Here is a 13,393-nt window from a genome sequence, read left to right as displayed (position 1 = left end):
TTCAAGACAGTGGGCCCGGCATGGCCAAGCTGTTAGGACACTTGACTCATAATTTAAGGGTCGTGGGTTCAAACCTCCGTCACACCAAACATCCTCACTCTTTAAGCTGTGGGGTGTTATAATGTTATGGTCAATCACACTATTCGTTATAAAATTACGGTCAATCCCATTATTCGTTGGTAAAAGAGTAGCCCAAGAGTTAGCGGTGGGTTGTGATGATTAGCTGCCTTCTCTCTAGTCTTACACTACAAAATTAGGGACGGCTAGCGCAGATAGTCCTCGTGTAGGTTTGCACGAAATTCAAGACAAACCGATCAAGACAGTGATCTATTTAATATCACTATTTTTTTCTTTCCCCATTGAAATAATGAAAGAATTAGAAGAAACAATCTTTAAAAAACAAACTCCATGATATGTGTTATTATTTATTCACTTAATGCTCCTAGTGGCATAGCGGCATGTGCAATGAACTCACATTGCCAGAAATCTAGTTTCAATACCCGTGGTGGGCAGAACACAGATATCCCATTGTGTAGCTTGGTGCTTAATTCCAAACAAACAAAAAAATTATTCCAGTAATTATGCCTAAATTATAATGCGCGTGAAAGCAAACAAAAGAAGTTAAATATGAAGTTGTCAAGTGTAACTGTTTTTATTGAAATAAAAGTGTTTTTGTGATTTGCATGTGCATGTTAAGTGTCTGTTTTAAATCATTTATCCACCATCTTTGCTTCACACGTACCAATGTTTAATTTATTTCCTTTATTTGTACCTCCAAACTTAGAGTAAACTGCGACATAAGTTCAATTTATTTAGAACGATTAGGTATTCTAAAACTTGTTGTAAATGAATGGGTATCATATTTCATGAAAACATTACAACGAAGACTTATTAACTTACACTAATTACGAATGTTGACTGGTGGATAAGCATAATGAAATGTTGATTACGCCACTAATGAGTCTGGCTTATTTTTGTCACTTTTCTATCACCTTTTCGAGCACCATCTGTACGTTTAGCTTCTAATATCTTGCACGTAAATAGGCTCTTTATATTTTTTTTCACTTTTGTTAATTGAAAAACCTACCAACAGATGGCATGTTTAGTGTTATTCATTTTATTGTAACTTTCATCAAAATGATTGTTTCTGTTTGCATGTGATGTAGTGATGACGTGTTGTGACGTCATACCCTCGCATGTTTTTCCACTAGGCGATAGCGATATTGATAACAGTCCATCTCCAGCGAAAGCGGACACCCCTACCTCGCCGTCTCTCACCGTATTGCAACCAGTTCAAAGCACGTTATTTACTGGCGGTCAAAGTGGTTCATATGATCCCATCAACAGTTTTGGTCAATACCCAGGCAAGTGACATCACTACCGCACCGCCCTCTCGCGTTCAAATAAAATGTTTTGTTTTAATATCAAGGCATAATAAAAAGTTGTTTTTTTTACGTTATTTTTATAGTTAATTCATAATCTGTGGTACATAATTTTAGGTGGAATTTCTGAAATTAACTGTTGAAATTTTGATCAAAAAGTATGTAACCAAAAGTTTACGAATTTAATAATAAATTTAAAAAATGGAATGGAAAACTACAATTTTATATTTTAATATACATAGATATAGAACATGTTACGGACTACATCAGTATCTGAAAATGTTGTTTCTTGCAAATTAAACTTGTTTTGTTTGTTTATTTTTTTGTCTAGTGCTTAAACGCTTTTAAGCATTTCTTCATCTACCACTTGTTTGTTTGTTTTTGTTTGTTTTTAATTTCGCACAAAGCTACTCGAGGGCTATCTGCGCTAGCCGTCCCTAATTTAGCAGTGTAAGACTAGAGGAAAGGCAGCTAGTCATCACCACCTTAACCCACCTGGCCATGCCGGGCCCTCTACCACTTGAAAAATTCTCTTATTATTCCATCAACTATTTCACGATTTATTAAGTACCTTAGGGCTAGTGGCACAGTGATATGTCTTCGGACTTACACCTTAAAAACCGGGTTTCGATACCCGTGGTAGGCAGAGCACAGATAGCTCATTGTGTAGCTTTGTGCTTAATTCAAAACAAACAAACCTTGGGGTTAAATTTAATTATCTAACTGTATTAACGATATTTGGGTTGTGTATTTTTACAGACTGTAATAATCTCGGTATGGGAGTCACAACTTCTCTTTAGAGTTGAGTGCACCAGTTATGACTAGCTTTTACGTACGTAAACTGTGCATAATTTGGAAATTCTTACTGTACAAAACAACATTCAGTTTAGGTCACGCGCTATGTCAGATCCTAATTGTTGTAAATATATATTCGTGGCATTGACATATCAGTTTAACTTCTTCGGAATCAAAGCTTCTCAGATAATAACACTATGTCACAAATTTTTTACTTTTTCTTGTTCCTGAGCAGAAAGTGTTATTTCTCAATTGCTTATGCCTAAAGTAAATGGAAAAGACCTATTTTTCTCTTCAAACTTTACTTTTGTGACCTGGGAGCGTATATGAAAACATATGAGACGTGAAACGTGATTTTACATTACAGTCGCAAATCTCGAAAAACTACTCACTTCTAAACAATTTTGTTCATTTTTGTATAAATTTAGTATAAATACACGAAAATCTTGATTCATATGTTGTTTTATTCAGGTCTTATGTGAATGAAAATGTGCAAATTTGCCAGTTTTTACATAGAAAATAGATTAATTTCTAAATTTCATTATCCAGGTCACAAAAGCAAAGTTTGACAGGAATAATAGCCATTTTCTGTACTTTTACAACATAAGCAATTAAGAAATAACACATACTATCCAGGAACAACATTTGTGTTACATTGTGTAATAGAATCATGTTTAATAGACTGGTTCATTATTATCTTGACAGACTATTGTATTTAGATCAGGAAATTTTCAACCAAATTTATACTTTGGTAGAAGATATATACATATGTCGATCATCTCAGCCATAATAAGGTAAGCATATAGATTCAGCCATAATAAGGTAAGCATATAGATAAACTAAAAAGTAAGTTTTGTCGGTAGGTAATTAGTGTAAGACTGATAAATCAGGGGTGAAAACTTAAATATAATATATTTTATTAACTCAGTGAAATTTTGTTTCCATAATCAGTCCCTAGTGGCGGAGTTCCAGGTGCAGGTGTTCCTGGATCTACTGGTGCCGAGTACGGCTACTCTTCACCATACACCCAATATCCACCCGCCGCTGCATATGGAGCCTATGGCTACGGGCCAAGTGGAATTATAAGTATGTTTTTACATTCAAATGTTAATTTTTCTTATATAACTCCTATATCACTACACTAACTGTTATGCTTTCCAGGGGTGGAAAGATTTGAAATGCAGTTCTATTTTATGAGTGAGGTTCTGTAGTGTTGCAAATCTTTCAACCGAATAATGCCATAAAAAACACAGCTTTCGCCTAGTTCTCCAGTTACGTCTGATTAGTTTTATCCATGCTTTGTATCGTATATCATTAGATGATAGGAAAACAAAATAGGTGACTATTTATCTTATTTATTAACGATGTTTATAGGTATTTTCTTTGAAAAGAATATTTTACATTTGTGATGACGAGAAACCCACTTTCAGTAAAAATGTATTCTAAAAACAGCTGGTATGGATATTAAAACTTTAATTAAAATAAAGTACAGAACTACATTGTGATCTACTTACGTTATCTTCAGGTTAACAAAAAAAGTTGCATGTGACCAGTAACTGTCAGTTGCAAAGCCTCTTTGTCAACCAGAAGATGACCTAAGAAAGTCGAAATATAGTTCTGTACTTTATTTTGATTAAAGTTTTAATATCCATACCAGTCGTCTTTAGAATGCATTTCACATTCGTCGTAAGTTATTGTTGTCAGCAGAGGATCATAGATTTTGAATAAGTGTTTTCAGAATTTGTCAAGTAACTTGTTGATTTAACTAAGATCATATAGATCACAAAAGAACTCAATTTATTTTTTAAAAATTTATATTTTCCTCGTAGCTATTTGCGTGTTTAAACTTAGATTCCATTCGTCAGTCAAACAAATATTAATAATAACTTTATTTGATTTTTGCTGGATTAGAAAAAGGACATCTAAACATTACGAATGTGTTTCATTGGTGAATTTTCAAGATATTTCACAGTGAAATAAATTAACAATAATTTAAATGCAATAAAACAATAACAAATCCAATGTTTTCTGTGTTACTTCTATATGCATGTCTCTACTTAAGGAAGACAGAGTTTCAAACAAGCGTAGATCGGAAACGTTTTTGTCACGAAGTTTTTAATTGGACAGTTTAGTCATATCGAGCTAACTGACCAAACACTCACGTGGAGACTTTAAGTGCATTATCTCATGTTGAACTGAATTATTTCTTAAAGCTTTGGCAATTCTTCATTATCTCCCTTTTCGAACCCCAATTGAATCGGCCACTGACTTAGCTTATACTTTGAACGTTTAGTAATTCAATACTTGTAATTTTAGAGAGAATATATTTGCTTTATTTTACGATATTCCTGTTTCAGATTTTAGAATGCAACATTATATTTGCTCTAACTTTTATTTTGTTTTTTTTTTTAGACCCGTCCTACTATTATGCTCACAGTGCACGACCACCATCATCCAGCGGTCTTGGTGGCCCTATCAGTCCAAACACCTTTAAGAGTGAGAGGTGCTAATTAATTAAACCAAGACGCTTCAGACTGTATACTGTGTTCTCGTAATGACACAGTTGGCGATTCTTCCTGTATTGTTATTGTATCAGACATCAACGTTAGAAATGACAACAACAAAAATGGCGGAAAGTCATGGTAGTATTAAAATATCGGGAGGTTCGTATCAAGGATATTTCGTGTAGGACGTTCTACCTCGTCTTCGACTAAGTCATCTACATCCAAAGACTGTAATAAAATAAACTAGACATTAATCCGAAATATGGGAATAGTGTAGAAACTGAAGCCAGATTCCCTGTGCTTATATGCATAACGACTCTGTGCAGTGTACACTTGATGAGCAACAGGCCGTGATGCCCTCTTTATTAACGAGTATTTTCTGAAATGTTCTCAATCTAACGTTTTCCAAGTTTGTGATGAAAGCGTTTTGATGTTATGGATCCTTGTAGTATTCAAAGGATAATGTTTATCAGATCTTTAAATTATCGCGTGTGGCTTGTTCATGTTGTGTCAAAACTCCATTTTGTTTCGATGTTACTAATAATTTCAAATATGAAAACCAAAGATGATTTGCTATTCATAAAGTGTATTCATGGGGTAAGGGCTATGAATTATTGACAACATTGTATTTCATTCTCTTTGCCGCTTTAACTGTTATATCTTTTTTTTTTTTTAATTTTCAAAGGACTTGGACTTTGCTCGAACTGTCTGTAAACATAGATCACAAAGATATATGTGAATAGATGTTAAGTTTACCAGGGTCTCTTGGGTAACGGTTATTTTATGACAAGTGCAAAATACTTAGATAAACAATACAGTTACGTTTTATTTATGAATTTTTTGTGTGTTCGAACAAAAAAGAAAAGGGAATTTGGTCACCGGAAGTTTCAACCAGAATTCCAGAGATCCTGGTGTGAAAGATAATATAACTGCATTCAGTAGTCGCATCTGTTGTAGTCATATTTATATATATGATGTTGTGTGTATTAGTTTAAATGATCTTTGTGCTCTTAAACTGAAAAATATCTGAAATCTCTCGCATTTTCGGAGCAAAAAAAATTATTAAAGTATTTATAGTATTTTTAGCCATGTTATGTTTGTTTATCTCTCAGAATCATATAATGATCCCCCCAAAAGGTCATGATACTTCCAGTTTATTTATATTAGATCAAATATTCAGCAATGCTATATAGAATAATTGCACAAAATGCTTGACTTGTTTTGGACTTCCGAGTTCTCGAAACCAAACCTTTTTTTTTAAACAATTTTACGCCATCTGTTGAGATTTTTAATAATTGGGTAAATTTTATCCCAAGTTCAACGTAAACATATGAACTGCAAAATAATCCAAATCATAATGCATAAAAAAAACTCATCCTGTTTAAAGTTCTTGTATTGGATACTTCATATATGTTCTATAGATGGCGTTAGACGAGGACAATGTAAATTATTCTAAGGATGTTAAATACATCTCAAATAATTCAAATTAACCAATTAATTAGAGTGATTTATTAAATAATATAGATGTTTCTCAACGCATTAGTTTTTGAAGGAATTTTTCGGTGTACATTAATGTTTTACCTTGGTGATTTTTGTAGGGATGGAATCATATTTCTAATGATAAACGGTTTTGTTAGTTATCGGAAAAAGATTATCTAAATTAGGCCTGTGCAGATGTTTTGCACCGTTATATTCTCGATCATACAGTTGGTTACAGTAACTAACACAGACTGATCACCAAAAGGGCAAAATCACTTCGCAATAAAAAGTAGTCAAGTACTGTGCATATTTTGGTTTTTATTAAATTAAAGATAAAATAAAGAAGAATAATCAGTTCCTAATAAATACACTCAGTCTTTTACCGTATTATTAGCATCTTATTTGGCACATATGCCTCAGAACAAAACGGTGCTATCACCAGTAAAAGGTGCTAGCCTCAATTTTCTATAACTGTGTGATTTTCCCAAATATAATTGAGATCTTGGTCCTAAATAATGGCTTCCTACAAATAGTTTAAAATGTTGTAATGAATTTGGTAGCTGGAGATAAAGAGTTGATACCAAAATAGAAAAACACGCAAGTTTTTCATTGAAGCGTTTATTTTGACAGTAATATCGTTCGTTTCTCACCGCCCTAGATTTTCATAATACCTTAGCCCCCTTTTCATCAATAGAGGCCAAAATGTCCATACAAATTTTTCAGGGGAGCATACCTCCGAAGTATATCAATTTTTGCACTTCCACACTTGCCTTGATCTTCCTTCAACTTTTCTGATGTGCACGAACATGTATTTTGTTTCAACCACTTATACAGCATCTGTTGTCCTCTCAACGCAAATTCACATATTTTGGAAAATCGAACCCTACATTTTAGCGTTGTAAATCTACAAATTTACCCCTGACCCACCAATCAACATGTAGCATATAATAGCAGTCTTCCTTTCAATCGTAGTTTAATTTCTTTTCCTTCAACTTGCAGAATAATCTTGTTGAAGATATAAGCATGTAAAGAGCTATTTCGTTTGAAAACGAATTCCAGATTGATGAATAAGTAGGCTTGTTCTATATTGGTGATTAATACATAAGACATACATAATTAGATGCAAATCGCATTGTGAAATGTCAAAGTAAACTGAAGCATATTAGTACGATTCTACGAAACATGTTAAAAATGCAAAATCAAAGTTAATTTAAATATATAACTTTTGTTTTTCTCTACACAGTTCCCCTTCTTAATATGCTGAAAAGTTTGTGTATTATGTTAACTGATAAATTATATTACATTATAATGATCAAAACTTAAAACATTACACATCTGGGTTTACTTTTACTTCTTCGTTTTCGCAAAGAGTAATGGTCGTAATATTACTCATGGCAGTTATCTTATTCTAGATATTCTAATTAATTTCAATGTTAATTGTTACCAGATTGTATTCCCTCTGTTGTCAGACGCTGTGGTTTATTCTACGATTGTGTATGGCTGTCATATGCTCAATGGCTGAAAAAAATAAATGGATATGACTGTCTAAACTTTTATTGTATCTGGTTCTTCATGAAGTCACTACTATTTCATTATACCTAAGCAATAAGTACTCAGAATGGTATATACAGTCATGTGAAAAACTTAGGACACCCTATAAAAGCCTGTGTATTTGTGTAACATTTTTGGATATATAGATATTTACAATTAAAACTGAATAAAAGACTTTTCAAGATCTTCTGTAAATGTAATTCTACAAAAATGCATATTCTAACTGAAGAAAAAGTTAGGACACCCCCACATTTATTTCCACTTAAAATGGCTCAACTCACAGACAGGTGTATCACACCAGGTGCACATGATTAAAAGATCGTTACTCAGCATTGTGAATGAGGCTTGCCCTATTTAAACCTCAGACATTTAGTTTGGTGTGCTCCTGACTATTGAAGTGAGAGTGAGTACCATGGTGAGAGCAAAAGAGCTGTCTGAGGCCTTCAGAAAGAAAATTGTAGCAGCTTATGAGTCTGGTAAGGGATTTAAAAAGATCCCAAAGTATTCTGAAATCAGCCATTCCACTGTCCGAAAAATAGTCAACAAGTGGAGGGCTTTCAAAACAACTGCCAACATGCCCAGGTCTGGTCGTCCAAGCAAGTTCATCTCGAGAGCAGACCGCAAAATGCTAAAAGAGGTCTCCAAAATCCCTAAAATGTCATCACGGGTCCTACAGCAGGCTCTGGCTACTGTTGATGTGAAAGTGCATGCCTCTACAATCAGAAAGAGACTGTACAAGTGTAACTTGCATGGGAGGTGTGCAAGGAGGAAACCTTTGCTCTCTAAGAGAAACATCAAGGCCAGACTGAAGTTTGCCAGAGAGAATGTAGACAAAGACCAGCACTTCTGGAATAATGTTCTTTGGACAGATGAGTCCGAAATTGAATTATTTGGACACCAGAACAGAAGACATGTTTGGCGTAAACCAAATACAGCATTCCAGGAAAAGAACCACATACCAACTATGAAACATGGAGTTGGAAGTGTCATGGTTTGGGGCTGCTTTGCTGCAGCAGGACCTGGACAGCTCACAATCATAGAATCCATCATGAATTCTACTGTGTATCAGAGGGTGCTTGAGGATCATGCGAGACCATCTGTACGAAAGTTAAAGCTGAAGCGGAACTGGACCCTGCAACACGACAATAACCCAAAACATACCAGTAAATCCACCAAGGACTGGCTTAAAACTAAGAAATGGAAAGTCCTGGAAAGGCCAAGGCAAAGCCCAAATCGTAATTCTATTGAGATGTTGTGGGGTGACTTGAAACTGGCTGTACATGCAAGAAACTCCTCAAACATCTCACAGCTGACAGAATTCCACATTAAGGAGTGGGGCAAACTTTCTTCAGACCGATGTCAGAGACTGGTAGATGGCTACAAGTAGCGTCTCACTGCACTTATTTCAGCCAAAGGGAGTAACACTAGCTATTAGGGGGTAGGGTGTCCTATCTTTTTCCTCAGTTAGAATATGCATCTTTGTAGAATTACATTTACAGAAGATCTTGAAAAGTATTTTCTTCAGTTTTAATTGTTTAGTTATATTTCTATAATCTCTCAGTCTGTTAAAATTGAGATTAAATATCTATATATCCAAAAATGTTGCAAAAATACACAGGCTTTCATGGGGTATCCTAACTTTTTCACATGCCTGTTTATATATATCACGTCATCCCATAAGTAATGTCTGAAAATTTAATACAGAAAGTGCATCATCATTTCTGTCTTTGTAGAAGGCATTAATGACTAAAATATGTAGTAGGACATGTAGAAAAATGTTCAGACAAATAAAAGAAACCAACCCAACTAAGCTTTTTCAGGTCATTAATCAAATAAACCCTTATGAAGATGGATGTGTCTGAGGAATATATTAGGCATATAATACTTTATGAGTTTAAAAAAGTCAAAAGTGCAGCGGAAACTACATGAAACATTCAAGGTTTTTATGGTGCGGAGTTTCTCAATGAAAGAAAATCTCGAAGGTGGTTTCAGAAGTTCAGATTAGGTGACTACAGCTTAAGTGATGTGCCACGTTCAGGTTGTTCTGTTGAGTTTAACGATGACTCGCTGCTGGCTGCACTTGATGAAGATTGTGCTGTCACAGTTGAAGATCTAGCACAGAAGCTTAATACAATTCATTCAACAGTTCACTGTTATGTGCAACAGCTTGGAAAGGTGTCAAAACTTGAAAAATGGGCCCCCCATGAATTGACAGAAACCAACCTTAGAGCAACTCTCATGGACGTAACTCACCTTTTTTGTACAGGTTAGTGACTGGAGATGAAAAACAAATATTTTATAAAAATGTTAAGCGCCGCAGATAATGGCTCAGTGCAGGTAAACTGTCTAAAACACAGCCCAAAATGGACCTCTACCCTAAGAAATTTTTGCTAAGCGTTTGGCAGGATATTGTTGATGTGATCCACTTTGAGCTGCTGCCACTCGATGTAACGATTACATCAAACTTCTATTGTCAATAGTTAAGCGCTTGAATGTTGCACTCAAAGAAAAAAAGCCTGCTTTGATCATTCATAAAGGTGCTGTGTTACACCAGAATAATGGACGGCCCCATACAGCAAGGATCACATCTGCAAAGATTGAAGAGCTAGACTGGGAAAAGACTTCCACATCCTCCTTATTCTCCAGACCTTGCCCCATCTGATTATCATCTCTTCCGAAATTTGCAGAACTCTCTTGATGAAAAAGAACTTGGAACACAAGATGTCAAAACTACCCTCTCCACATTCTTTTCCCCCAAACCCCAAGAATTTTATAGAAGCGGCATTAAGAAGCTTGTGAATCGTTGGCAGGAAGTAATTAATAATAATGGGACATACATTATTGATTAAACAACATTAAAAGCGTTTGAAGTACTTTTTTTCTGAGGGTAAATTCGGACATTACTTAAGAAATGACCTGATAAATATGTATTCGTGTATTTTTACATCTAAATTTTTAACCAAACGCTAAAATTATGCACGCTAAAAAAAAAAACAGTTACATATTTCATCACAACTTGCTTTAAACGCCAAATAATTTACACTGTATAATGCTTTCAGTGGGCAGTGTTAAAGACCGTGCGAATAAGTAATGAAATGTTAAACACTGAAATATCTCTATACTTGAACATGCGGAGGGCCGACAACGTTATATTAAAACGATTTGGAGTATAAAAACCAACAAATTTCACGTTATCTACAACCAATATATGACATCGCGAGGAACGACGTACGTCAGAACTACATTTTGGTATTCGTCGCGGAGGTGATGTGATGCCACCAAAAACTTACCACTTTTGGAGAGACATGCGACAGTTCTTTCTGACACAAAATATTTATACACTCGTTTCATAAATATGAGTTCAGATAAAACACTTAGTATTTCCAAGATGGCTAAGATGCCTCGTACTTAAGGGATTGGAAAATAAAGAAATATTGGTCAATTTAGGACAGCAAGGCTATCAAAAAAGAAACCTTCACCACGTCGTACCCCTGTTGTGGTGAACAAAGTTAGGTGTCTTGTAACAAGTGAGAAACCACAAAGCAAAAACCTGTAACCGAAGCCGTCCAATTGCTCCAAGCAACAATACGCAGCATAATCAAGACTCGTGATCATCAGATAGAGTCTAACCTGACATGATAACACGGATAGTAACGATGTGATGAAGTTCTAAGATCGTTTCAATATAACGTATGCTTACAGAGCTCTTGATTATTTCATTAATATACCAAAGATTGTCACTCAATAATGATTTTCCAAACTGAGATTTTATTATCTCTTTACGCATGTGTTTACTAATGACAGACTGTAACCAATCAAAGTTCAAGGACCCCGCCTACTAACTGAGTTTCTGGAACTGACATCTGAAGACAAAAAATGACAAACAGACTTCGCAAATAACTCTTGGATCTTTATTCACAGGGAAGCCCAAAAACGCTATATATGTATGAACAAAAGAAAGGGCCTGGATGGCCAGGTGGTTAAGGCACTCGACTCATAATCTACGGGTCGCAGGTTCGAATCCCTATAACACCAAACATGCTCGCCCTTTCAGCCGTGGGGCTATTATAATGTGTCGGTCGATCCCACTATTCGTTGGTAAAAGAGTAGCCTATGGATTGGCGATGGGTTGTGATGACTAGCTGCCTTCCCTCTAGTCTTGCGCTGCAAAATTAGGGACGTCTAGCGCAGATACTTCTCGTGTAGCTTTGCGCGAAATTCAAAACAAAACAAAATCAAAAACAAAAGAAATACTGAAATAATAAAACTGGAATTCAGAACAAACTTCGCTTTAAAAATGATTCTAAATTGGAATTCATACTTGATTAAAGGTTTTGTTGTTTTCTTTAATTTGGTTGTTGTTAAACATAAAGCTACACAACTGGTTATCTGTGCTTTACCAAGCATTGTTATCCATACCCGATTTTTAGCGTCATAAGCCTGCAGACTTACTTTTGACCCAATGATGTAATTAAACAATATATATGTATTTTGGTGTAGTTGGTAAAATTTTATTTACAAGTAACATCCAATTGATCTGAAAAAAATCGATACGTCTAGAAAATTTTCATTAATAGCAAGTAAATCAGTTAACAAGTGGCACATTTTAACATAATGAGCAATAACATGTGGGAAGGATTACAAAAAGATATGCTACTGTTCATAACCATATTATATTAATTATTTAGAACTTCAGTAAGTCTAATTTGTGATAAGTTATGGAAAATGAAACGACTCTAAAGGACAGATCAGATCAGCAAACGAACAGATCAGGCGAAAAAGAACAAACAAATATACAAAACCTTTACATGACAGTTCCACACCTTAAACTCGAGTATCTTTTACCCAAACAGGACGTTGGTGAAGTTTCTCACATCCAAACAGGATGTTGATGGAGTCTCTCATGTCCAAACAGGACGTTAGTGAAGTTTCTTATATCCAAACAGAACATTGGTGGAGTCTCTTATATCTAAACAGGACGTTAGTGAAGTTTCTGATATCCAAATAGGATGTTGATGGAGTCTCTTGTTCCAAACAGAACGTTGGTGGAGTCTCTCGTATCCAAAGAGGATGTTGGTGGAGTGTCTCATATCCAAACAGGATGTTGGTGAAGTTTCTTATATCCAAACAGGACGTTGGTGACCATGGTCTTCCACAGATCACTTCTTCTTGACACACAAAACATTTCTAATGTCAATACATTCATTCTTTTAAATGGACGTTTCTCTTAAGTTAAATTCTTACTTCCACGATTTTTCCTTTCTCCAGTCTTTCCAGATACGACTAGACTTTCAATTTATTCTTTCCTCATAATGTGTCCTGAAACTCAAACTGTCTTTTTCTGATGTTAGTGAACGGCCTGATTCTGCAGCCTGCTCTTCACAAAATATCTTTATTTGAGGTTTATCCAATATATTATCAAAATACGCTTCATAGACCACAACTCAATTGCTCCAATTCTCTTTTCCACACGTGGAGATATTATTAAACAAACATTATGATACAAACGCAAGAAATGGTATAACACAGCAATTCAAAGCTCTTAACTTCGCCCTCATGGAAATTTTACTATTTGTTAATACCTTCTTTCGTTTTCAGAAATGCATATTTGGCATCCATATTCTCCATTTTATTTCGTTATCACATTTATCATCTGATGTTATTCTCAAGCTTCCCAGAAAG

The 13,393-nt window shown here is 35.0% G+C and overlaps 1 protein-coding gene across 5 annotated transcripts in view; it reads left to right on the top strand.

Moving 5' to 3' along the window:
• Window positions 1-5,758, top strand: part of LOC143234161 (uncharacterized) — a 177,507-nt gene extending 171,749 nt beyond the window's left edge. For 3 of the 5 annotated variants that reach the window (XM_076471286.1, XM_076471288.1, XM_076471287.1), the window contains 3 exons: window positions 1,167-1,364; window positions 3,129-3,263; window positions 4,590-5,758. In XM_076471286.1, coding sequence (XP_076327401.1) covers window positions 1,167-1,364; window positions 3,129-3,263; window positions 4,590-4,687 — 431 coding nt within the window. In that variant the 3' untranslated portion in view covers window positions 4,688-5,758. The remainder of the gene's footprint in view (window positions 1-1,166; window positions 1,365-3,128; window positions 3,264-4,589) is intronic. The other 2 variants (XM_076471289.1, XM_076471290.1) reach the window with 1 other exon arrangement.
• The last annotated feature ends 7,635 nt before the right edge of the window (window positions 5,759-13,393 follow it).

The sequence above is a fragment of the Tachypleus tridentatus genome, chromosome 12, assembly GCF_004210375.1.
Source record: "Tachypleus tridentatus isolate NWPU-2018 chromosome 12, ASM421037v1, whole genome shotgun sequence".
NCBI lineage: Eukaryota > Metazoa > Arthropoda > Merostomata > Xiphosura > Limulidae > Tachypleus > Tachypleus tridentatus.
Note: the sequence above shows the minus strand (reverse complement) of the source record. Positions and strands in the feature narration are given on the sequence as shown.